Consider the following 23378-nt stretch of genomic DNA (forward strand, 5'->3'; position numbering starts at 1 on the left):
CTATGAGTCACAAGTGACTCAGTGGCACATAACAACAACAACAACAACAATAATAAATCCACAATTAGGTGCTATGCATCAGAGAGCTGGACAATCACTAGTGATGACAGAAAGAGAATTGACGTTTCTGAGCTGTGGTGCTGGAGAAGAGTATTGAATTTACCTTGAACTGCTAGGAGAACAAACGGGCTCATCCTGTTGTTGTTGTTTATTGCCTTCGAGTTGAGCATAGCGACCCTGTGAACAAAAGGCCTGAAGCCCCTCTACAATTATTGACATTTATCAAATTTCCTAAGAGTTTCTGGAGGCATGTTATATAGGAGGTGGATGTCAGTCTTGTTTCCAAACCTGTCTTAGTATGTATGTGCCATTTAGTTGCCTGTGATATATCGCGACCCTATGTACAGCAGCTCTGTCCTGAGCCAGTATCACTAATTCCGACACACCAACCCCCATTGCCACAGTTACTGTATCAATCCATCACATCCAGGGTCTCCCTCTCTTGGTTCCTCCACCCTTCCGAGCATGATGCCCTTCTCCAAGGACCCATCTTTCCTGGTCGCTTTCCCAGAGTAAGTAAAGTGGAGCTTCAAAATCCTAGCCTCTAAGGAGAGAGTTGGTTTCACCCTCTCCATGACAGACTTATTTGTTTTCTTGGGAGTCCATGGTATATTCAAGACTCTTCTCCAGCACCACAACTCAATGGTACCTATTCTTCTATCATCCTTAGTCATTGTCCAACTCTCTGAAGCATAACAAGTAATTGAGAAAACCATGGCTTGGATTAGGCACACCTTTGTATCTAGACTGACATTGTTTCTCTTCAGCACTCTGGAGAGATCCATGACAGTAGATTTTCCCAATGCAATTTGTCTTTTGATTTCCTGACTGCTGGTGTTAAGAGTGTTGCTTGTGGATCCAAGCAAGCTGTAATTGCTAACAACCTCAATCTTTTCTCCATGTAATATGCTGCTGCCAATTGGCCCAGTGGTGAGAATCTTTGTCTTCTTGATGTTGAGCTTCAGTCCATATAATATGCAGACTACAGTCCTTTGACCTTTTGCAGCAAGTGCTTCGGGTCTTTTTCCGTTTCAGCAAACAAGGTTGTATTATCTGCTTATTGTAGGTTGTTAATGAGTCTTCCTCCAGTCTTGACACCACACTCCTCCTCATATGCAAGTTCAAATTAAAACTAAAGAAGTTTAAATCATATCCAGAGGAATAAAACTTTGACCTGGAGTCTATCTCCCATGATTTAAAAACCAACATAAATAAGCTTGAGGCCTTGAACACTAATGAACGAAGACCAGATGAGCTGTGGGAAGATATGAAGATGGTTCATGAAGAATGCAAAAAGTCATTACTAAGAAGGAAAATGACTAAAATGGTTGTCACAAGAGACTCTGAATATTGCAGTAGAGAGTTGAGAAGCCAAAGCAAAGGGAAGAAATAAAAAAGTTAATTAAGGAGCTGAATAGAAAATTTCAAAGGGCTGCTTGGGAAGATGAGGCAAAATATTATAATGAAATGTGTGAGAAGCTGGAGTCAGAAAATCAAAAGGGCCAAACTCACTCAGCATTTTTTAAGCTGAAAGAACTAAAGAATAAATTCAAGCCACGAGTTGCAATGCTATGGGCAGAATATTGAATGTTTCAAAAAGCATTAAAAGCACATGGAACGAATATACAGAGTCACTGTACCAAAAAGAATTGGCTGACACAGAATTTCAAGAAACAACATATAAGCAAGAGGTAATGATGATGAAGGAGGAAGTGCAGGCTGCGCTGAAGGACTTGGCTAAAACAAAGCCCCAGGAATTGATGGAATACCAGTTGATGTATTTCAGCAAACAGATGCTGCCTTGTATGTGCTCACCAAGTTGTGCAAAGAAATCTGGAGGACAGCTACTTGACCAATTGACTGGAAGAGATGGATATTTATTCCCATTCCAAAAAAGGTGACCCAGCAGAGTGTAGAAATCATCGAATAATATGCAAAATCCATGGTATGTCCAAGACTCTTCTCCAATACCACAACTTGAAGGTATATATTCTTCTGTCATTCTTAGTCATTGTCCAACCATCTGAAGCATAACAAGTAGATTGAGAAGATCATGGCCTGTATTAGGCGCACCTTTGTATCTAGACTGTATCTAGACTTTGTATCTAGCAAAAGCCTCCTCAAGATTATCCAGAAAAGACTTGAGCAGTACATTACAGAGAACTACCAGAAATACAGGCTGGGGTTAGAAGAGATTGTGGCAGCAGGGACATTATTGCCAATGCCAAATGGGTCTTGGCAGAAAGCAGAGAGACCAGAAGAATGTCTATCTGTATTTCATTGAGTATGCAAAGGCATTTGACTGTGTAGATCACAATAAATTGTGACTAATCTTGAGGAAAATGGGAATCTCAGAACACTTGATTGTGCTTTTATGAAACCTATACTTGTACCAGGATGCAGTTGTCAGAGCAGAGCAAGGAAACACTGTACGGTTCAAAATCAGAAAAGAAATGTGTTAAGAATGCATCTTGTCCCCGTACCTTTTCAATCTATATGCAAAACAGATCATTAAGGAAGCAGAGTTCATCCTCTAGAGGGTGAAACCAGGCTGTTCTTTGGAAGCAAGGATTCTGAAGCTTCGTCTCAAATATTTTGGGCCTGTTGCAAGGAAGGACCAGTCCTTGGAGAGGGATGTCATGCTTGGACGGGTGGAGGGATGACACAAGAGAGGAAGACCCTCGATGAGATGGATTAACTCAGTGACTGGGGTAAGGGGGTAGGGTAGATGTGTCAGAGACAATAACGTTGGCTCAGCTTAGAGTAGGGTTCAGAGCTGTTGTACACAGGGTCGCTATAAGTCACCGGTGACTTGATGGCTCATAACAAAATAATAATGAATCAGTTCTGATTTGATGACAAGGAGTTTGAGCATTTTGTTTTGCGTTTTTTAGGGGTTCTTTTTAATACTCTGTATGTGACCTTGTTAACATGTAATAAAACCTCATTTTTCCAAACAGGATCCCAGTCATGGGTCCCAGGGGTAGGCCACACTCCCAGGTGCAGGGAGTCGGTTAGAACATGAGCATATGTTTTAGGGGGCACCAGTGACCCCAAAGAGCACTACTGGACGCCTTCTGCTTTGCTTTGCAGTGTGCTGTCCGCCTGGCCAAGACCGTGGGTTACGTAAGCGCGGGGACAGTTGAGTACCTCTACAGCCAGGATGGCAGCTTCCACTTCCTGGAGTTGAACCCCCGTTTGCAGGTTGAACATCCCTGCACGGAAATGATCGCTGATGTCAACCTGCCAGCTGCCCAGCTTCAGGTGAGGAGGTGGGTGTTGAACCCAGCACAGGAGGCTGTGTCTCTCGGGTTGGGCCTGCTCATCCCTCATTGGCTTCTTGTTCTTAGCTCTTCTGAGGTGAGAGTTGCATTGAGAGCCACACCCATTGGGAGCCTTCCATTAAATACTAAACCTTCCTGTAAGCGGTTTCTCACCTTTCCCTGATTATAGTGCCCTTTGAGGAACTGGCAAAAGCTGTTGTCCTTTCCCTTGGGAAATGTGTATTTTATCTCATTTCAAGATCTTCATGGATCCCTTGGAACCCATTAATAAGCGCAGAGCAGCACTCTTGGCCTGTTTTTCATTAGTAGCCCCTGGAGTTCCTGGGTGGAACACTTGACGACTAACCAGGTGATTGGCATTTGGATCCATCCAGAAGTGCCTTGGAAGAAAGGCCTGGCTGTCTTCTTCAGAAAGATCACAGCTGTTGAAAACCCTCTGGTGTCTAGTTCTCTCTGACTTCCATGGGGTCATCATGAAGCAGAGCTGACTCAATGGCAGTTGGTGTGTTGTTTTTTTAAAGCCCTTTTAGGTATTTCCCCCCTCATTCCTCCCATATGAAATGTTAATATCACAGATACTATTGTATATATATTATTTAGTTTTTCTGCTCAGCATTCTGGGAGATGTTTGATTGAACATTATGCTTCACCATTAAACACTTCAGTATAATTATCTTGTAATCATGAACATCCTGTCCATAAGCACAACATAATACCATGCTCGCGAAGTAGAGCATCAACACCATGCATTTATCTAATGTTATAAACCCAGTTTCATTAATGTTAAAAGCTTCCCAGGCATCGTAATAGTGAAAGACAGGCAGTCTTCTCCTGTGCACTTTACAGCTTCAGAAACCCAGTGGGTGGTCAGCTCTGGGTCAGTATGGACTTGATGGCAATGAGGGAGACACCCTGTTTTTTGTTTTAAACTAGGATCTCGTCTAGGATCGTCCATGCCATTCATTTCATATCCCCTTCTCTTTAATCTCCAACAGTTCTCCAGCCCTTCTATGTATTCCTTCTTGACTGTGGCATTTCAATTCTGGGCAAAACATCTTTTCATTGAAATTGGTCTAAATATTTTTTCCCTAACTGGACTCATATTAAAAGTTCAGACAAAAGTTTCGCAGAGGTGATGATGTGTCCTTAAACCAGGAGGTACAGAGAGGTTGTCCTTTTACTGCTGGTTTTAGAGTTGACCTTCTGGCTAAGCCAGTGCCCATAATTGTCTCCTTTTTTTGGCCCATTCTTGAAGCCTTGCTTTCTCTCTGCCATTCACAACACCTTTATCTCTAGTGAGACACCCTTCCTACTTTTTACCTCTCGGCACTGGCTCTCCTCCCATGTGGTTTGCAGCCTCTGAAATCCTGCTGAGGGTCTGTTATGGGTTGGTTCCTGCTTTGCAACACATACAACAGTAGCACTCATGCTCTTTGATTTGTCTTGAATGCATGTGTTTGATATGGCATGATACCATTCCAGTAACATTGCGTGTTTATCCAGGATCACTTTGAACTCTATGGAGCAGCATCATGCCTTTCCCCCCTCCTTTTTCTTACCTCCCCAGCACTTTATTTTTCACTCAGTAAGCGTGAATATGTCCTGAACGATGCATTGAGCTCCCTTGGCATTTTGGCACTGGCTTTCTAGGGGCCTGACAGTCTGTGGATGGATTTCTTGGTTTTAGATTGCCATGGGTGTCCCGCTGCACCGGCTGAAGGATATCCGGCTTCTGTATGGAGAATCACCATGGGGGGTGACCCCCATTTCATTTGACAACCCTACCAACCCTCCCCTGGCCCGAGGCCATGTCATTGCTGCCAGAATCACCAGCGAAAATCCGGATGAGGTAAGTTTTGTGGGCCCCATACCTGCCCATCTCAACCTCTCAGCTTGGGGCAGATCCTGGACCTTAGCCTGGGAAGACACCTCCCAGCCTGGGAGGACACATACCATTGTCCAAACTTGACACTTTATAGGTGAGGAAACTAATTAATACGCAGGAAGACATGAGTCATAGCATGTTGGATGTGTGGTATCACAAATGCCCTCCTTATCTCACTGCTCCAATTACACAGCGCCATCTCTGGCCATTGCAGGGACTGCGGGTAACTGACTCGGCTGCAGTCTGACATCTCCCATCCGGGACCATTAGGGGTGACGCAGCTCAGTCAGTGACCTCCAAAGATGTCCTGTCACTACGCTGTGGCCCGTCTTTAAGATGAGTGGTCAGATCTCAAATCCAGCTCCTTGGATTTCTGGCTCTACTCGTTAAAAAAAAAAAATACAAATTTTGTTTCTTTGTTGTTGAGAATATACACAGTAGAACGTTCACCAATCCCATAGTTTCTCAGTGTCCAATTCAGTGACATGGATTACATTCTCAAAAATATGTTGTCAACTTGATTTCACATAGGTGGTTCTTAAAAGAACATAATACTCAAGAAAGAACTTCTAGTTAAATTAAACTGCTGGTTGGTTTTTTAAGATGACTTCAGCGGCTATTTTGGATTTAAGGTTTAAAGATAATTTCAGGACAGTGGATTTGAGGTGTCATCCAAACCTCTATGGAAATCAGGATTCCAGGAAGCCAATCCAGGAAATCAGGAATCCCTGAGAATTTCACGTTCCAGTCTATGGCTTTACCCATTTTTCCACAGTATCAGTGGGTTCTGGACCCTTGTATGGGGTGGAGTCCCTTTGTGACTTGAACTTACTTGTGTCTTAACCACCTGGCATCTGCCACAACTTCTGTACGTCCCAGTGGTACTTGTTACAGGACTCACTACCCCATTTTATGCGCCCAAATTGTCTAATTGTATGTAATAAAAATGACACATAAGTAATTATATAAATGTAAATTAATTTTTAAAAACAGCCTTAGAGAAATTTGTTTCTTTTTTTAATGAAAGAATTGTAAGTCATGGTACTTAAGTCAATTTGGAAACTTTGACTATGAGTCAAAAGCTGACTTTTGTGAATAAGCAACACGGGGATATTTTTGTAGGCGGGGTGCTGGTTCACAGGTGTCCAGGGGGCTGGAGAACTAGGTTTGTAAATAGAAAGCACTGGACTCTATGTCCTTCCTCTAGGCTCCTGTACAGATAACATGCTCTGTTACACTATTCTGGAGTTCAAACCCCAGCGAGGAAGTCCAGGTCTACCTTACTTACCAGAATTGTATCTATATTTATGTGTATATACATTAGAGCTCTGGTGGCTTAGTGGTAAGGAATCATGCTGCCAACCCAAAGGTACACAGTTCTAATCCACCTGCTGCTCTGAGGGAGAAAGATAGATGGACTGTCTGCTATGCAGTTTACTGCCTCTGAAAACCCCCTGGAGGATTGACTTCTAATATGACATTGCATGACAACAACATAGACAATAAGATACTAGACATTTGCATATAGTTCATTATGGTAATTCCACTTATCATATGATGTGACCATCACTAGATGTGATCATCTAGTTCCAAACATTTTTCATCACCTCCTGGGATATCCTTTTGGGCAAACTGGGCCTGGAATGTAAGGAACCCTGGTAGTACAGTGTGTAATGTGTTGGGCTGCTGACTGAAAGATAGACAGTTCTAATCCACCAGCCACACCGGTGAGAATGCTGGGCAGTTTCTTCCAGGAAAGAGTTACAGCCTCAAGACCCTGTGGAGGGTCCCATGAATTGGATCCCTCTTGATGACAGTGGGGAAGTATAGCTGGAATATGAGGTCATTGGAATACGGAGACTTTGGTTCTAGTCCAGGCTAGTGCACCCCGTGCACAGAGGAGGCTTGTGTGTTGCTATGATACTGAAAAGGTCACAGCAGAGCTTCCCATGTAAGGCCATGCCAGCAAGCCAGGAGTCCTCGTTCAAAAATCCAGCTCTTGAAGGCCCTGTGCCTCCTGACAATCGCCCCTGCAGTCTGGCAGGCAGGAGCGCGGGAGGGTACAGTGCTGTGTACACTGTGCTCTGGGCGGCTTAACGATGACCATGTCTGGATAATGATTTCTTCCATGATGCTTCTCTCTGGACCGCAGGGTTTCAAGCCAAGCTCTGGGACTGTCCAGGAACTCAATTTCCGCAGCAACAAGAACGTATGGGGTTACTTCAGCGTGGCCGCAGCCGGTGGGCTACACGAGTTTGCAGACTCCCAGTTTGGACATTGCTTCTCCTGGGGAGAAAACCGAGAAGAGGCCATTTCGTCAGTATCTCTCATCCTGCCTTCCTTCTTGTGAACAGGCAGCTGTTCTTTGAGATGCAGTAGCATTTTAGGGAGATCATGGGTGGATAATCACATTTCTGTCTGAAATATCTGTGCTGATGTGCCAAGAATCAATCCTACCCTCCTGCCCCCTCCAGCCCCCCAACCCCCCAACCCGCCTTTATTTTTGTTTTGAGCACCACAAATTTAAAAGAGCCCACCTGAGGTCACTTGGCTTTATATTATTTGAAGTCCAACTCAAAGAAGATTCCCCAGTTATTCAGGAAGATGTTAGATTTAAAAGGTGACTGTAATTTACAGTCAACCGCTTGTCACCAACTTGACAGCAGGAACTTTGGTATTTGGTTTGAGACCTGTCATTTTTTTTTTCAGAAAAGGACTGCTTTACATTTAAACCACATCAATAGCTCTTGCCAAGTGTGTATTTCATCCCTGAATTTCCTATGACTGTGTCTTCTGTAAATTGCTTGCCAGGCTGAGGCCTATCTCGGCACTTCCTGTCTGCTGAGCCCAGAGAAGTCCACTCTTTATTTTCCTTCAGATAAAATATTATTTATAAAGAAAAATCCACTCTTGCTTTGCTTTCTGGGGAATTGAGACACCCACGGAAGGACAGCTCTCAAATTCTTCCTTTTTTTGACCTGACTCATAATGAAAAACAAACAAACAAACAACAAAACCCAGCCAAACTTTTTTCTGCTCTTATTCATGAAGTGTCCTTAGGGTAGAAATCCCCAAAGCCAGGGTCCTCCAAAAACCCCGTGAGATTTACAGTTCCTAAAAAGCCACTGGAATTTTCAGCTATGGGTCCATTAAAATTTGATGGTAACAACAACATTGACCCTTCGGTAACCTTTTTTGACCCCAAAGTGACATTTTTTCACACTTGATGATACCACAGAGGAGCTCTTTTTATTTTTTCTTTTTAATTGGTTTGCTTATAGTTTGTGTACATGGTGTTTCACTCTGTTATTCATTCACATTATGTTTCATACAATCATTCTCATGCATTATGGTTTTGTTTTGTTTTTTTCACATCAGATGGATAATGTGCCTATCTTGTGACAGGGTTTAAAGGTGGCACATGTCGTATAAAAAAGCATGAACACCCAGTCATCATGCTCATGAACTGGAAGAGGATGCATTATGTTTTAAAAATTAATTACCATTGGGCTTTGCCCTTCATTATTACCCTGTTTCTTCACCGGAATCCTTCCATTTACTTTCCTCCTACCTCCACTCAGTAAAGATTTGTTTTCCTTCAATTGCTGTTGAGAAGATATTCGGCAAAACAATACTAATGCGACAGTTTCCACATGAACTATTCTGTGATGCTGACTGCATCCTTCTAGTCCTGCACTCATCCCTACCACTTCTTTTTTGAGTTATTCCAGCCATTAACACAAACTCGCTGCCCCCTAAGATATTTTTTTTAACTTTTACGTTGCTGTTTTTAATCTCCTTTTTCACCCCAAAACTCATTGCCATCAAGCTGGAACTGACTCCTAGCTAACCCTCCGGCGGGGTTTTCGGAGGCTGTAAATCACACCAGGGCACATAGCCCGTCTTTCTTTCTCCCTCAGCATCTCTGGTGGATCCAGACCACCAGAGAGGAGCCCTTTGATGCAGACTAGACCAGCAGAGCTCCTAACTCCTTTATTGTTGTTGTTAGGTGCCGTTGAGTTGAGTACGACTCTTAGCAACCTTATGAACCTGTGCCATCCTCGTCATCTCTGACACACTTGAACCCATTGCTGTAGTCGCTGTTTGTCTCATTGAGGATCTTCCTCTCTTTTGTGGACCCTCTGCCGTCTGAAGCATAATGGCCTTTTCCATGTAGCAACATGTCCAAAGTGTGTGACACAAAGCTTCACCAGCCTTGTCTCCAGAGAACATCCTGTCTACACTTTTCCCAAGACAGATCTGTTCTTTTGGCATGCCATTGAATATTCTGTACTTTTATCCAACATCACACTTCAAAAGCATCAATTCTTATAGATCCCTTATAGACCTTTCTAAACAGCACAATGCTTAAGGGAGGTGTTCTTTCCAGTTACACTAAACTGTGGTTTGGTCTTAATAACACTGCAGGACATGTTTTTGGGTTAAAATTTAAAGATGATCTCAGAGCAATAATTTAGAAGTTCATTCCGTTTCTGTGAATCTATAAAGTCTGGATTCCATGAGATCTTGATGTATGGGAGCTCTTAACAAGTGTGAATGTTTTTTACTCCTAGACAGAGATGAATTATAATGTTGTGCCTGTTTCCCCCACCCCCACCCCCAAACACTCATGCTATGAGTTCAGAGGTATGGAAGTGTCTGCCCTTTGGATTGGGACTCTTTGAGGTCAGATGGGATGGTAAACTGTCTGATGAGGTCATACCTGTAGGAAAAGGTAACATTGTTACCCATTTGTGGATACATCCTCCCCACACCTGGCAAAATTGCTGTGTGGCCAATGAGAGGACAATAGCAGCTCAGGGTTCATGGGGAGATTTGAATAGGTTCAATGGGAGAGGAGAGACTAGCGACATTGAGTAGTTAAAATGATTGGAAATATGATGATTAAACATGTTCCTGGTTGCTAACATGTATTGGCCAGTACCATGTACAATATATGAATTGTCATGTTTTAATCCTCAAAGCTGTTATGAAATTGGGATTATTGCCTCATTTCCCAGACTAAGAAACCGAGGCCTAGAACAATTAAGTCACTTGTCCAAGCTGACATTGCCCACCTGGACATCTGCCTTAATTACTGGCTTCTCCTGGCTCTCTAGGAACCACATCACATGAAAGGAAGCAGGAGGATTTGTGTGTATGTATATTAAGTTGCAGTAATGTGCATTTCCCCTCAAGGAACATGGTGGTGGCGTTGAAGGAACTGTCCATCCGAGGAGACTTCAGGACAACTGTGGAGTATCTCATCAACCTCCTGGAGACCGAGAGCTTCCAGAACAATGATATTGACACCGGGTGGTTAGACCACCTCATCGCCCAGAAAGTGCAGGTAGGAGACTGGGAAGTACTGGTGAGGACTGCTGGCCCTCCCGGGGATGTGGTTGCTATGGATACTGACACGTAGTCTTTCTCTTTCTCAGGCGGAGAAACCAGATGTGATGCTTGGGGTGGTGTGTGGAGCCTTGAACGTGGCAGACGCCATGTTCAGGACGTGCATGACGGACTTCCTGCACTCACTGGAAAGGTAGGGTGCGTGGCTGCCGCTGGCTCTCTTTGTCACATGTGCCAGCTGCTTACGTCATTGAGTGCCACTGTCAGGCAAGTGGTGAAGCTCTCCTGTACACATGCCTCTGTGCCATTCCTCGGAAGAGGGGATGGGGATGGGGAGGTAGGAGGAAGATTTGAGGAGTTGAGGCCTCAGGCTAAACAGCCACCAGCATAGTCGTTTCCTGATTGGCACTGACTTGTGTAAGTTACATCCTAGCACTCAGGCATTCACAGTTAAAGGGGGCAGTTTGGTAAGCAAACGAGGTTAACGGCTCCCTGATAAGCAGAGCAGAGTTTAAGGCTCTAGTAGCGCAGTCCATAGGGGTTGCTCGGCTGATCAATCTCCACCTCTCTGGTGGTTCAAATCCACCAGCAACTCCAAGGTAGAAAGATGGCCATTCTCCTCCCATGTGATTACAGCCTCAGAAACCCAATGGGAGATCTCTATGAGTGTCTCCTGACTCAATGGAAATGGGTTTGAGTGTTTTCTTTTTAGTTTTTGTAAAATGGTTAAGGAGCAAGCCCTGGTGGCTGCAAGTCATGCCATGCCAGGCTGTTAACTGAAAGGTCAGTGGTTTGAATCCAAGAGAAAGATGGTGGACTCCTCCCAGGAAGATTTACAGCGTCAGAAACCAGCTGGAGGGTTGGTGTGAGGTTTTGGGTACAATGGTGGTTTTCCCGGCACCTCACCTGACTTAGAAACCAATTAAAATGAGAAATGACTGGCTGTTGTCTGTGAGGTTTTTCAGCCTCACTATTGAGGTGTTTGGGGGGTCATTCTCAGTGTCAGTAGCCTTCCTCTACTCCATGGAGTGTTGAGCTGCGTCCCTGTCCTCTGCTCACTGATGCCAGCAGCACCCTTGGCTTCTCAAATCTTGAAATGCCAGGTGTCGTGTTCAGAATGTGCATTACGGAGCAAATAATGTCTTTGCAGACATGGCCAGTGACCTCAATGGGGCAGCATCGCCCCAACTGAGATAAAATAGTGAAGTTTCTAGCTCTTGTTGTCAGGTGCCCGAGACACACACAATCAGTCTTTGCCCCACTTGCTTTCATGGAGTCCCCACAATGTGAAATCTTCCTGAGAAAAAATGATCATGCAAATTGCTTCCTGAACACACAGTCTAAAATTTCACTTCCTTTGTTGTTATGAACCATGAAGTCAGAGCTGACCCTCCTGCCGGCTTTTAGAGGCTGTAAATCACACAAGAGAAAACTGCCCATCTTTCTCCTATGGAGCAGGTGATGGATTCAAACCACCTGCCTTTAGGATGGCGGTGCAATTCCTTATCACTAGGCCACCTGAGCTCCCTTGACTTTCATTTCCATTTGCTGCTATCATTTCTCCAAATTCTGAGAAGCATCCACTTCTTGGGATTTTCCATATTCCTTTGTCCTTGTGTGTATGTGTTAAAATATGTGTCTGCAGCAACACATTTACCATGCTAGCAGTTGTCATATGCACAACTTACATTAATGCTGTTCACCATATTTTTTTAGCCATCACTCTAACTATTCCTCAGGGCATCCCCCACACTCCCTCGCCCCACTTAACAGGCATTTCAGTCTCCTTTAAGAAGAGAGTCTTCCTTCTTGCCTGCCTCCTACCTGCACCTTGTTAGGTGTTGTCTAACTCAGAGTGATCCTGGGTACAGGACAGTGCAATGTGGACAGAGGCGATCCTGCGCCATCCTCACCGTCTGTTGTTTAAGTCCATTGTTACGCCCCTGACTCAGTCCATCCTGCTGAGAGCCTTCCTCTGTTTCGCTGACACTTTGCCTCACCAAGCATGATGCTTTTCTAGGGACAGAGCCTTCCTGATAACATGTGATGTCTTTCTGTCCTTGTCTCTAAGGAGCACCCTGGCTGCATTTCTAAACTGTTGTTGTGATGTGCCATCAAGTTTTAGAGGCTGTAAATCGCACAGGAGGAGATTGCCCATCTTTTCCCTACAGAGCACCTGCTGGATTTTGAACTTGTGTACCTTTGGGATGACGGGACAGCTCCTTACACTTCAAGAGCTCCCTACACTTCTAAGAGTAATCGCTAATACAGTTTAGTCCTTCTGTATCCACTGCTGTTATTGTTTTTGTGTTCTTTTGACTCAGAATGGACTCCTGGCTGACCCTCTAGTGCCTGCCTTCAGGTGGGCAGCACAGTTTCCTACCACTAAGCTGCCAGAGGTCTTAATGTACTTTCCTATTCTAGATAATACATGCCCTTCTGGGGCTGACTGTATCACTCATGCTGTGGGGCTTGTCAGGACTCCCTTTCTTGTTATGCCTGAGTAATACTCCAGTGTGTGTATGTGCCGCATGGCTATTTACCTAGTGGCCTGTTGAAAGACATTTAAGTGGCTTCCACTTTTTTTAACCCTTAAATTTTATTTATTTTATTAGTTTGCATATAACAATTGCTTTACATTGTTTCATTTATGTACATTGTGTTTTATACAACTTTTCATTTGCATTATGTTTTATATGATCATTCATATGCATTGTATTTTAGATGATGATGATGATTTTATACTGGTTTATTTACAAAGTTTAAATACATTGTTATTCACACCAGATCTTTCCTTTTTCCTTCACCCCCATCAAATTGTGTGACCCTATGATTAACAGCCCCCCGCCCATCTTCCCCCCTCTGCTCCCACCCTCCCCCTCTTGGATCCCCATACCCTTTCTACAATAATGGTTTTATACATTGGTTTCCATTTTTTGGCTGTTGTGAGTAGTAGTGCACATCCACGTCCATGTTTGTGTTCTTGCTTTGAATTTTAGGGGTACAGTGTGGAATTGGTGGATTGTATGGTAGTGCCATGTTGAGCGTTTTGAGGAACCATCAAACCTTTCCACCGCAGCTGTATGGTTTTATAATCCCACGAGCAATGGATGAGAGTTCTAATTTCTTACCACCCATTTTCAGTTTACTTACTGCCTTGGAATTAGAGCTTCTTCAGGACGGTCCAGTTGGTTGGTGCTCAGCAATGGCCAAGAGCTGGATGATTCTTCCTCCCCCTACCCCCCAAACAAGGCAAAAACTGCAGAGTTCTTGGTCCTTCCCAAGATAACACAGACTCCTGTCTTCCTTGTCAGGGGCCAGGTTCTCCCCGCGGATTCTCTGCTGAACATTGTGGATGTGGAATTAATTTATGGAGGCGTTAAGTATATGCTCAAGGTAAGGGTCTTCATCCTTCCCTGACATCTTCCACCTTAGAGGTTTGAGTTACTTGTTTTCTTTCTTCCAGGAACTGTCCCGGGAGAGGAATTTCTCGTGTCAGGATGTGTTGACTTAGTAGTGTGCAGAGGACACGGTGGCAGAGCTTGCAGGGTCTGTGTGAGAGAGCTGTAATGTTATATACCATTGAGTCAGAACTGACTCATAGCCGACCCTTCAGCCAGTTTTCAGAGGCAATAAATCACATGAGAGGAGATTGCCCATTTTTCTCCCACGGAACAGCTGGTGGATTTGAACTGCGAGCCTTTGGGATGGCAGTGCAAATCCTTACCCCTGAGCCACCAGAGCTCTCTACATAGGAGAGCTGTGGACTGGTCTTTTTTGTGTCTCTGAGCCAATAATTCAGGTGGATTTCTGGCCTCTTCTCTCAGGTCTTCCTCAGAGCTGCTTCCTATTGTCCAAAGTATCTGCATATCTCTCCTGGGTCATCCAGTGGCAATTCAAGCAGAGAACATCTGGGTGCGTGAGCTGGATGTGAAGCTGGGAGCCGGAGCTCGGATGAGTGAGGCCTGGCGTCAGCAGCCTGGGCTTGAGTGTAGCTGCAGGAACAGAGTCCCCAGCACGCCCTGCCCTGCCCAGCTCTCCCCAGCCTCTCAATCAACAGAGGGGACAGAGTCGTGTCTGCCTCCAAAGGAGAAGCTAATTTTTCCTGTATTCAACACATAATAAACTCTCAACTTCAGAGACTCTCAGGATTAGTTTGGCAACACGTGGGTGTTGGGCATGGGACATACTCTGAGACCATCATTCAGCCCTTAGCCCAAATCTTAACTACCTTTGGGGATTTGGGTCCTTTAACTTGATTTTTTTTTTAATGTGAGTGATTTCAGGGCATGTTTCCAAAGCAAATTGGTGATCCAGCCAACCATTCATGCCCATTTTATAACATTCACCCAACCATTTTTTTTTTTTACTGTGGTAAAAAAAATACATGTAAAAAAAATACATATCTCAGTCCTTTCTATCTGGATCATTCAGTGGCATTAATTATATTTGCCAAGTTGTACAGTTGTTCTCACCAGTCTTCCCACCATGAAACTTGATTTTAAGTGTCAGTGTTCATTGTCGCAATGTTGAAATCTCAAACCAGCATGAAAAACCAGAAAAACTAACCCATCAGGTACCGACACCTGGAGGTGTCCCTGTTAACAATTGAATGGCTCCCTTATTAGTTGTCATCCACCCACAGAGGACAGGGTTCTGCATTCATAGGGTCATTATGGGTCATACTCAACTCAGTGGCACCTGACCACAGTAACTACCATGCAATTAAGCTCTTTGATGAAGTTGATATCCCATGCAAATACTAGTTTTAGTGCTTTGATGACCACATACTGTTGTCAATACCTTTTCTTTCTCTGAAGTTTAGTGTCTCTGTGACACCTTCCTTTAGAGATTTCTCCAGTGCTGGAAACATACTCTGTGGTCTCTAGTACTACAGGGGCTGCGGTACTGAATTTTCAGTTTCATTTCACTGATTTTTTTTTTAGTTGGTTTGTTTTGGGTTTGTTTGGTTTTTTTTCCCCCTAGATGTAAGGAATTAATGGAAGTAGGGAGGACTGAGGCAGGCCCAGCCAGGGTGTTTGGTTCCTAGGGCAGGTCTAGTTACAACAAAAAACAAACCAACCAGCCACAGAAATGAGGATGTGGGCAGACATCAGATTTGGTCTTGAACTTGGGAGATGGGAAAGTGATGCTCCTTGAGCCTCAGGAATGGGGAGCAGCTGAAAGAAAGCCATGTCTGAGGGGGGCGCTGAGGACCCAGAGGTGGGGAAGAGAAGCAGCTTCCCCTCCCCCTCACCTCAGTGCTGAGGAAAAGGCACTTGGCTTAGTCTCCTGTCTGTGTCCATCCATGAAGCAGATGGAAGTGGGTCCTCAACCCCTGGCCCCTTTTAAGGGCCCTGCAGCCGCTCCTGGTTGAGTTTCTGGATAAAGCTTTTGCCAAACTCATAAGCGCTGGGAGGAATCCTGCAAAGAGTCGCTTGTCCCTGACTCGGCTCGGATCCTCCGCGGCAGCAGCCAGGTAGAGTCCACACGTGGAGGCCTCACTCTCACGGCCTCCATCGCTCCAGCTGGACCTGGCACTGAGTCTTCACCACATCGAAAGGCAGAGTCAGGATGGCTGCCGCCGTCCCTGAGATGCCGCCAGCTATGAAGCTGATGGCCGCAGATGTCTGGTTCTTCAGCCTGGACCCACTTAGCCAGCTCGACACCAGCTCATAGTTGAACCAATATAGAGCGGAGAAGGGCACATCCCGAAGGGCAGTGGGCCCCCAGCCCAGCCACAGAGAGCACCAGCCTCCCTATTTTACTGAATTTTAAGTAGCCACCTGTGGAGAGGGGCGATCTTAGCAGATGTGATTAAAAAAACAAACAAAAGGAGACCCAACTAAATTAAGATCCTTGCTGTCAAGTCAGAACGGACTCTTAGCAGACCCTCTAGAGGTTTTCAGAGGATACGAATCACTGGGAAGAAAATTGCCCATCCTTTTCTTCAAAGAGCAGTTGATTGATTAGCTTGACAGCACAACTTCGTACTCACTCTTGTTGTTGTTGTGTGCCATCGAGTCAGAACCAACTCATAGCTGACCGTCCATTGGGTTTTCAGAGGCAGTGAATTGCATGGGGTTAGATTGCCTATCCTTCGCCTGCAGAGCAGCTGGTGGGTTTGAACCCTGTGCCTGCCCTTGGGATTGCAATGCAGCTTTTTATCACTAGGCCACCAGAGCTCCCTGTTGTTGTTAGGTGCCTTTGAGTTGAGTATGAGTCATAGCGACCTCATTAACAGGAGATCTGAACCCTGTTCTGTCCCGTGCCATCCTCACACTTCCTGACACAGAAGAGCCCACTGCAGCAGTCACCCAGTCACTCCACCTGGTTGAAGGTCTTCCTCTCCTTTGCTGTCCCTCCACCCTTCCCAGCATCATGTCCTTCTCCAAAGAATAGCCTCTCCTAGCAACATGCCCAGTAGAGCTCCCTGTTGGATGGTATGTTGTTATTATATGCCGTCAAGTCGCCCGCGACTCATAGTGAACCTGTGTGCAACAGCTCTGAATCCTGCCCTGTCCTGAGCCAGTCTCATTGACTCTGACCATCTCATCCAGGATCTTCCTCTCTTGTGTTGTCCCTCCACCCTCCCGAGCATGATGTCCTTCTCCAAGGACAATATAGGTCTAACATATTCCATTGTAAAGTTGTTAGTTTGAGTCTAAATTTTACTGTTGTAAAATAAATTTGGGGTGAATATTCTTATATTTCTGTTCTCTTATGCCCCTAAACACATACTTTAGAGAGTGGAAAGATCTGTAGAGAGGCCCTGGAGCTGCAGTGCTGAGTGCTAGCAAAAACCTCAACTGCACCCACCAGCTGCTTCATTCCTTCTCCATCCTCTGCAGTTGTTGTGCAGGTGAATTGGCTTGATGGCAACAGCCCAAGGTCCTTTAGAAGGAGTCCTGGTGTTGCGGTGGCTACACTCTCAGATGCTAACCAAAACATCAGGGGCTTAATCCACCAGCTGCCCTTTGGAGAAAGACCTGGTGACTTGTTTCCACGCAGATTGTAACTTAGATCATGATGATTGTAGCTTAGGCCCCAAATGAGGGCCCTTAGTCACCCTTGGAACCTAGAATGGGACTCACCCTCGTGACTCAACTTGCAGCTGACCAGCAGATGAGCCTCTCAGATGAATTAGCAGCACTGGGAAGGCCCACACGCCTTGGAATAACCAACCGTATACAGTGAAGCCAGTACGAAGCCCAGGAGGATGAAAAGGACAGACTAGCCAGGTTAATGGAAATGAGAATCACACAGAGGGAGTGGGAAGAGTACACCATGAGTATTGTTGTTAATGTAAAACATGTGGGTGAATGGAAAACTGATTGGTGTGGGAAACTTTGACTCAGGTCACAGTGTAAAAAAAGCGAGATTTCAGTGTGGAGAACTGCGCTGGGCAGGATGCCTCTGTCACCTTGTGCTACGTGGGTCGGAATCTACTCCACAGTGCACAGCAGCTACAGGACCCTGTAGGGATTTGCTTTCTGCTTCCCGTCCTGTTTGTGGCTCAGTATATTGAATGGAGGGCCAAGTGAGACCAGTGCTTGAACTGGACTGAAATGCAGAGCTGAGGCTGAGCCCCAAGTGTGCATGCTTCTCATTGCACCCCCCAAAATCTGTAAAGCCTGGGGAGCAATGCCTGATTCCCTTCCAGGCCACTGGCAGAGTGTCACATAGAGCTGGACACCCCTCCTCCTGCCACCTAGGGCAGCCCCACTCAGGCTGATGCTGCTGGAAGACAGGAATCAGGCAGCATCCACCAGCCCCTGATGGCATGTGATCAGGGGGTGATTCCTGGCTGGCACCATGTCTACAGCCATTAGCCTCCTCATGGGCAGACAGCTGAGCGACTAGGCCCTCCCCAACCTCGTGAGCCACTCATGTGGCAGGGGCCGAGTAAAGGAAGCATCGCCCCCCAGTGCTCCTGTGGTGGGACCACATGGGCCTCTAGAAGCCAGGGTCCTGCTGGCCTCCTACAGCCAGGGAGGTAGCATCTGTCTTGTCCCCACAGGTGGCCCGCCAGTCTCTGACTATGTTTGTGCTCATCATGAATGGCTGTCACATCGAGATCGACGCCCATCGGCTGAACGATGGGGGGCTTCTGCTGTCTTACAATGGAAACAGCTATACCACCTACATGAAGGAAGAGGTTGACAGGTATGCTTGAGCAGGGACGGGGTCCTGTCCCACGGCTGTGGGCACATGGCGCCAGCTTTTCCCACTGCTGAGGGCACATGGCACCAGCTTTTCCCACTGCTGAGGGCACATGGCGCCAGCTTTTCCCACAGCTGAGGGCACATGGTGCCAGCTTTTCCCACTGCTGAGGGCACATGGCGCCAGCTTTTCCCACTGCTGAGGGCACATGGCGCCAGCTTTTCCCACATCTGTGGGCACATGGCGCCAGCTTTTCCCACGGCTGTGGGCACATGGCGCCAGCTTTTCCCACGGCTGTGGGCACATGGCGCCAGCTTTTCCCACGGCTGAGGGCACATGGCGCCAGCTTTTCCCACGGCTGTGGGCACATGGCTCCAGCTTCTCTCATGACAGCTGAACATACAAAGACCCCACTGTCTTAGCTCAGATACCCTCTCTGGTCAATTTAGAGAGTGGCTGCAGAGACTGGTTCCTTGACCCAAAACCTTCAATAGAAACTTCCGGAGATGCTTTACTAATCACCCAGAGGGAGTCAGCAGAATAGGGCATGACTTCCCACTCCACTCCTTCCAAGGTCCTGTCCCCTAAGTCCCCAAGGCGTCATGTCTGTACTATCTCAGGACAGAGTTGATTCATGCATCTGCCTAGTTACTACATCTACTGTTTATGAGCTCTGTCTGTGCTAGGCCCTGGGTAGGGTGTTGTGATAAGAGCATGGTCACTACTCTGGGCACTGTCAGTCTGTCAGGGAAGGTACGTGACAAGAAGGTGACCCTGTATACAGGATGCCGTGGCAGCACTTAATGGGAGGCACCACCATATGGGCCTCAGTGAACTTCTCATCCCTGGGAGTCTGGCCAGGCCTTCTGAGATGACAAGTGGAATGGAAATGACTCTGTTGGGTCATCCAGTCAGGAAGAATAAGTAGCAGGCCTCCTCCCCTGAGCTCTAAAGGATGCCATTAGAAAGGGAGACGCCGTCCTTGATGCCTAAGGTGGTGGATTTTATTCAGACCAGTGTGTCTTATTCTCTCATTTTAACCCACAAATATTGTCCTCCCAAGTAATTCAAGATTATTCTATGTCCTGCTGTTGAAGCATGTTTTCTTCAGTTCACTTACAAGGTAGAGATTTTCAGTCAATAGATACTGACTGAATAATATTTATTGATTGGCTTCTCATGCCAGGGCCTGCTGGATCTTTTCTTCTAGAAACAGGCAATATCCTTTGCTCACCCAGCTCACTCATTTTCCCCCCTTAATATAAAATGTGTCATCCTTGCACAGGAGACATGCTGATGTTTAGTATATGTTCTGCCGAAGTGAGCAACCACCTCACTCTTAATATCTCTGTGACAAGTGTCAAAGATAATCAGTGGTTTTCATGGGGCCTTTTTCTGATTCCACTGATAGATTTTTTCAGTTCTTTGGCCAATTTTCCTACTGCCTTCATCACTGTAGGAAACATGTGGCTAAGTGCTACAATATTGGACCCTGCAGGTCTAAAGACAATTCCATTGGGAGGCTGTTGGATAGTTTGTGTGACTCTGACTTTATTATCATAACTATTCCTATATTTCTTGCTGTTGTTTTATCTCCATGGCCTGGATCAGGCACACCTTAGTCTCCAGACTGACATCATTGCTCTTCAGTACTCTGGTGACAGCAGACTCTCCCAGTGCAATTGAATTTTTTATTTCCCAGCTGTTCCCAAGAGTGTTGGTTGTGGAGCTTAGCAAACTGAAGCTGTTAACAGTCTCAATCTCTTCAGTGTTTCTGTGACAACAGTGGTCAGAGATGGTGAGGATGGCACAGGATCATTCTGTTGAGCACAGGGTAGTTTGTATGGTTGAAGACCCTTGAGAGTGTCTGTCTTCTTATCTCTGTCACATTCACTCAGTTCAGTACATTGAGTGGGGGCCCAATGGGATGAGCAGTGGTACATCTTGGCATCAGGTGGTGTCTGTCCCCTCACTCTGTTCTTGAGCATCCTGTTGGACCTTCTCGTATTTTCCTTTTCCATGTTATCATTATGGCAGTGTGTTGATCTCCACAAAATAAATCACTAGGCTTTTGAGTGGGATTGAACTGACTCTACAATGGGTAGAACTCACATCTTGATAGTAGTAGTGTGTCTTCCTATCCCTGAATATGGACTGTCTCTCCGTTTACCTAAATCTTTGAGGCCTTTCATCCAAACATTGACATTTTCCTCATAGAGATCTTGTATGCATATTGTTGTCGTTATGTACTGTCAAGTCAGAACTGACCCATAGCTGACCCTCCAGTGGGTTTTCAGAGACAGTATATCACACAGGAAGAGTTTGCCTGTCTTTCTCCCTCGCAGATGCTGGTGGATTTGAACCGTGTGTCTTGGTTATTTTATTGTTAATGTAAGTGGGATGCTTTTAACTTGAAGTTCCAGTTGTTTGTTGCTGAGATATAGAAAGGCCATTGAATCTTACGTTTTAAATTTGTGTCTGAAGCCTTGATATAATTGATAATTAGTTTTAGTTTTTGTAATAATGATCAAAGGCTGTTGTTTGGGAATAAAGACTCCTCAAGGACACAAATAAGGATGACAGAAAAAGAATTGACACCTTTGAGCTTTGATGTTGGACAAAAGCACTGAGCATTGCATAGACGACCAAGAGAATGAATAGATACGTCTTGGAGAGGGTGCAGCCAGAGTGCTCTTTGGAGACAAGATGAAGCTTCCCCTCACATACTTTGATCATGTTGCTAGGAGGGGCTGTTCCTTGGAGAAGGACATGATGCTGGAAAGGGTGGAGGGTCAGCAAAAGAGAGGAGGACCCTCTACCAGGTGGACTGACACAATGACTGCTGCATTGGGCTCATGTGTGTGAGGAAGTATGGGGATGGCGCAGGATAGAACAGGGTTCAGGTCCGTTGTTCGTAGGGTCATTAAGAGTAGTGCTCTTAATTTTTGGACTCATGTACTTATAACTTGTTAGTCAAATTTGGGTCTTCTAGGTTGCAACACCCCCATGATACATCTTCAAGGATATGAACATGTACAGCCAAGCACAATCAATAAGAGTGCATCTAAATTCCAAAATCAATCTCCATAATAGTCTATGTGTTTCCTATTGCCAAAGGGGCCCTTTAGAGTAGTGAGAGAAGATCTTCACCCTGAAACCCACAGCGTCCCTTTTCAGCAGGAAGTAGCTAAGAGAATACGTCATCCCCTTTTCCTTATGAATCAGGGTGAAGTCTCTCTCAGGGAGGAGTGATAGGGAATGGCAAAGGACACACTGACAAAGAAGATTAATCAGAACTGGCTTTGACAAGCACTGTGGCATTTGGACAAGAACAAACTGGGAGGAGGGTAGAGAGAATAGTGCAACAATGAATGAGTGGAAGCCCAAAATCTCTGTAAATGTTTATGAAAATTAATAAAATATAATTATAGAAAAAAAAAGAACCAAAAAAAAAAAAAAAAAAAAAAAAAAAAAAGAGTAGTGCTCTACTCGACAGCACCTAGTAACAACAAGGACCCGTAGAGGGTGGTGCCTTTGTTGTTGCTATCAGCTGCCATCAGGTCTCTGAGTCACAGGGACCCTGTGCTCAACAGAATGATCCTGTGCCATCCTCACCATCTCTGACCTTTATTGTCATAGAAACACTGAAGAAATGGACATTAACAGCTTCAGTTGGCTCAGCTCCACCATCAACACTCTTGGTACCAGCAGCCAGGAAATAAAAATTGCATTGGAAAGTCTGTTGTCAGGGACCTCACCAGAGCACTGAAGAGCAATAATGTCACTCTGGAGACTAAGGTGCTCCTAATCTAGGCCATAGTCTTTGCAGTTACTTGCTATGCATCAGAAAGCTGGACAATGACTAGGGGTGATGAAAGGAGATTTGATGGCTTTGAGCTGTTGTGCTGAAGAGTGTTGAATATACCATGGACTGCTAGGAGAACAAACAGGTTCAACCTGGAAAGGGTGAAACCAAGCTGTTCCTTATAGACAAGGATTCTGAGGCTTTGTCTGACATACTTTGGGCATGTTTCCAAGAGGGACCAGTCCTTGGAGGGGGACGTCATGCTTGGGAGGGTGGAGGGAAAGCACAAGAGAGGAAGACCCTCAATGAGATGGACTGATTCAGTGACTGGGGTATTGAGGGTAGGTGTGTCAGAGATGATAAGGTTGGCTCAGGATAGAACAGGGTTCAGGGCTGTTGTACATAGGGTCTCTACGAGTCACGTCGACTTGACAGCACATAACAAAAACATTTAATTTTATTGAAAGCCTGGCTTGGGCTTACCAGATTTACAGGCCTCCTCTGCCCTCACTCCCTCTCGCTCCCAGTTACCGAGTTACTATTGGCAACAAGACGTGCGTGTTTGAGAAGGAGAATGACCCCTCAGTCCTGAGATCGCCGTCGGCTGGGAAGCTGATCCAGTATACAGTGGAGGATGGGGGCCACGTTGAGGCTGGGAGCAGCTACGCCGAGATGGAGGTGAGCACAGAGTGGCTCTCAGGGTTCCCTCTCTGGGGGCTGGGACCTATGGCCTCTCTCCACCCACACTCCAACAGAGAGTCTCTGTCATAACTTGTGGGTGCAAGGAAACAGCACATCTCTTACCTTGGCCACTGGGTGCCTGTCCCAA

The 23378-nt window shown here is 45.6% G+C and overlaps 1 protein-coding gene across 1 annotated transcript in view; it reads left to right on the top strand.

Moving 5' to 3' along the window:
• The window catches only part of ACACB (acetyl-CoA carboxylase beta), a 153318-nt gene that overhangs the window by 60663 nt on the left and 69277 nt on the right, over window positions 1-23378 (top strand). The window contains exons 10-17 of the mRNA XM_006894831.1: window positions 3154-3324; window positions 5032-5193; window positions 7382-7545; window positions 10429-10579; window positions 10671-10774; window positions 13896-13977; window positions 18602-18747; window positions 23077-23227. Coding sequence (XP_006894893.1) covers window positions 3154-3324; window positions 5032-5193; window positions 7382-7545; window positions 10429-10579; window positions 10671-10774; window positions 13896-13977; window positions 18602-18747; window positions 23077-23227 — 1131 coding nt within the window. The remainder of the gene's footprint in view (window positions 1-3153; window positions 3325-5031; window positions 5194-7381; window positions 7546-10428; window positions 10580-10670; window positions 10775-13895; window positions 13978-18601; window positions 18748-23076; window positions 23228-23378) is intronic.

This window comes from Elephantulus edwardii, unplaced genomic scaffold (assembly GCF_000299155.1).
Source record: "Elephantulus edwardii isolate Elephantulus edwardi_28Jun2011 unplaced genomic scaffold, EleEdw1.0 scaffold00151, whole genome shotgun sequence".
Taxonomy (NCBI): Eukaryota; Metazoa; Chordata; class Mammalia; order Macroscelidea; family Macroscelididae; genus Elephantulus; species Elephantulus edwardii.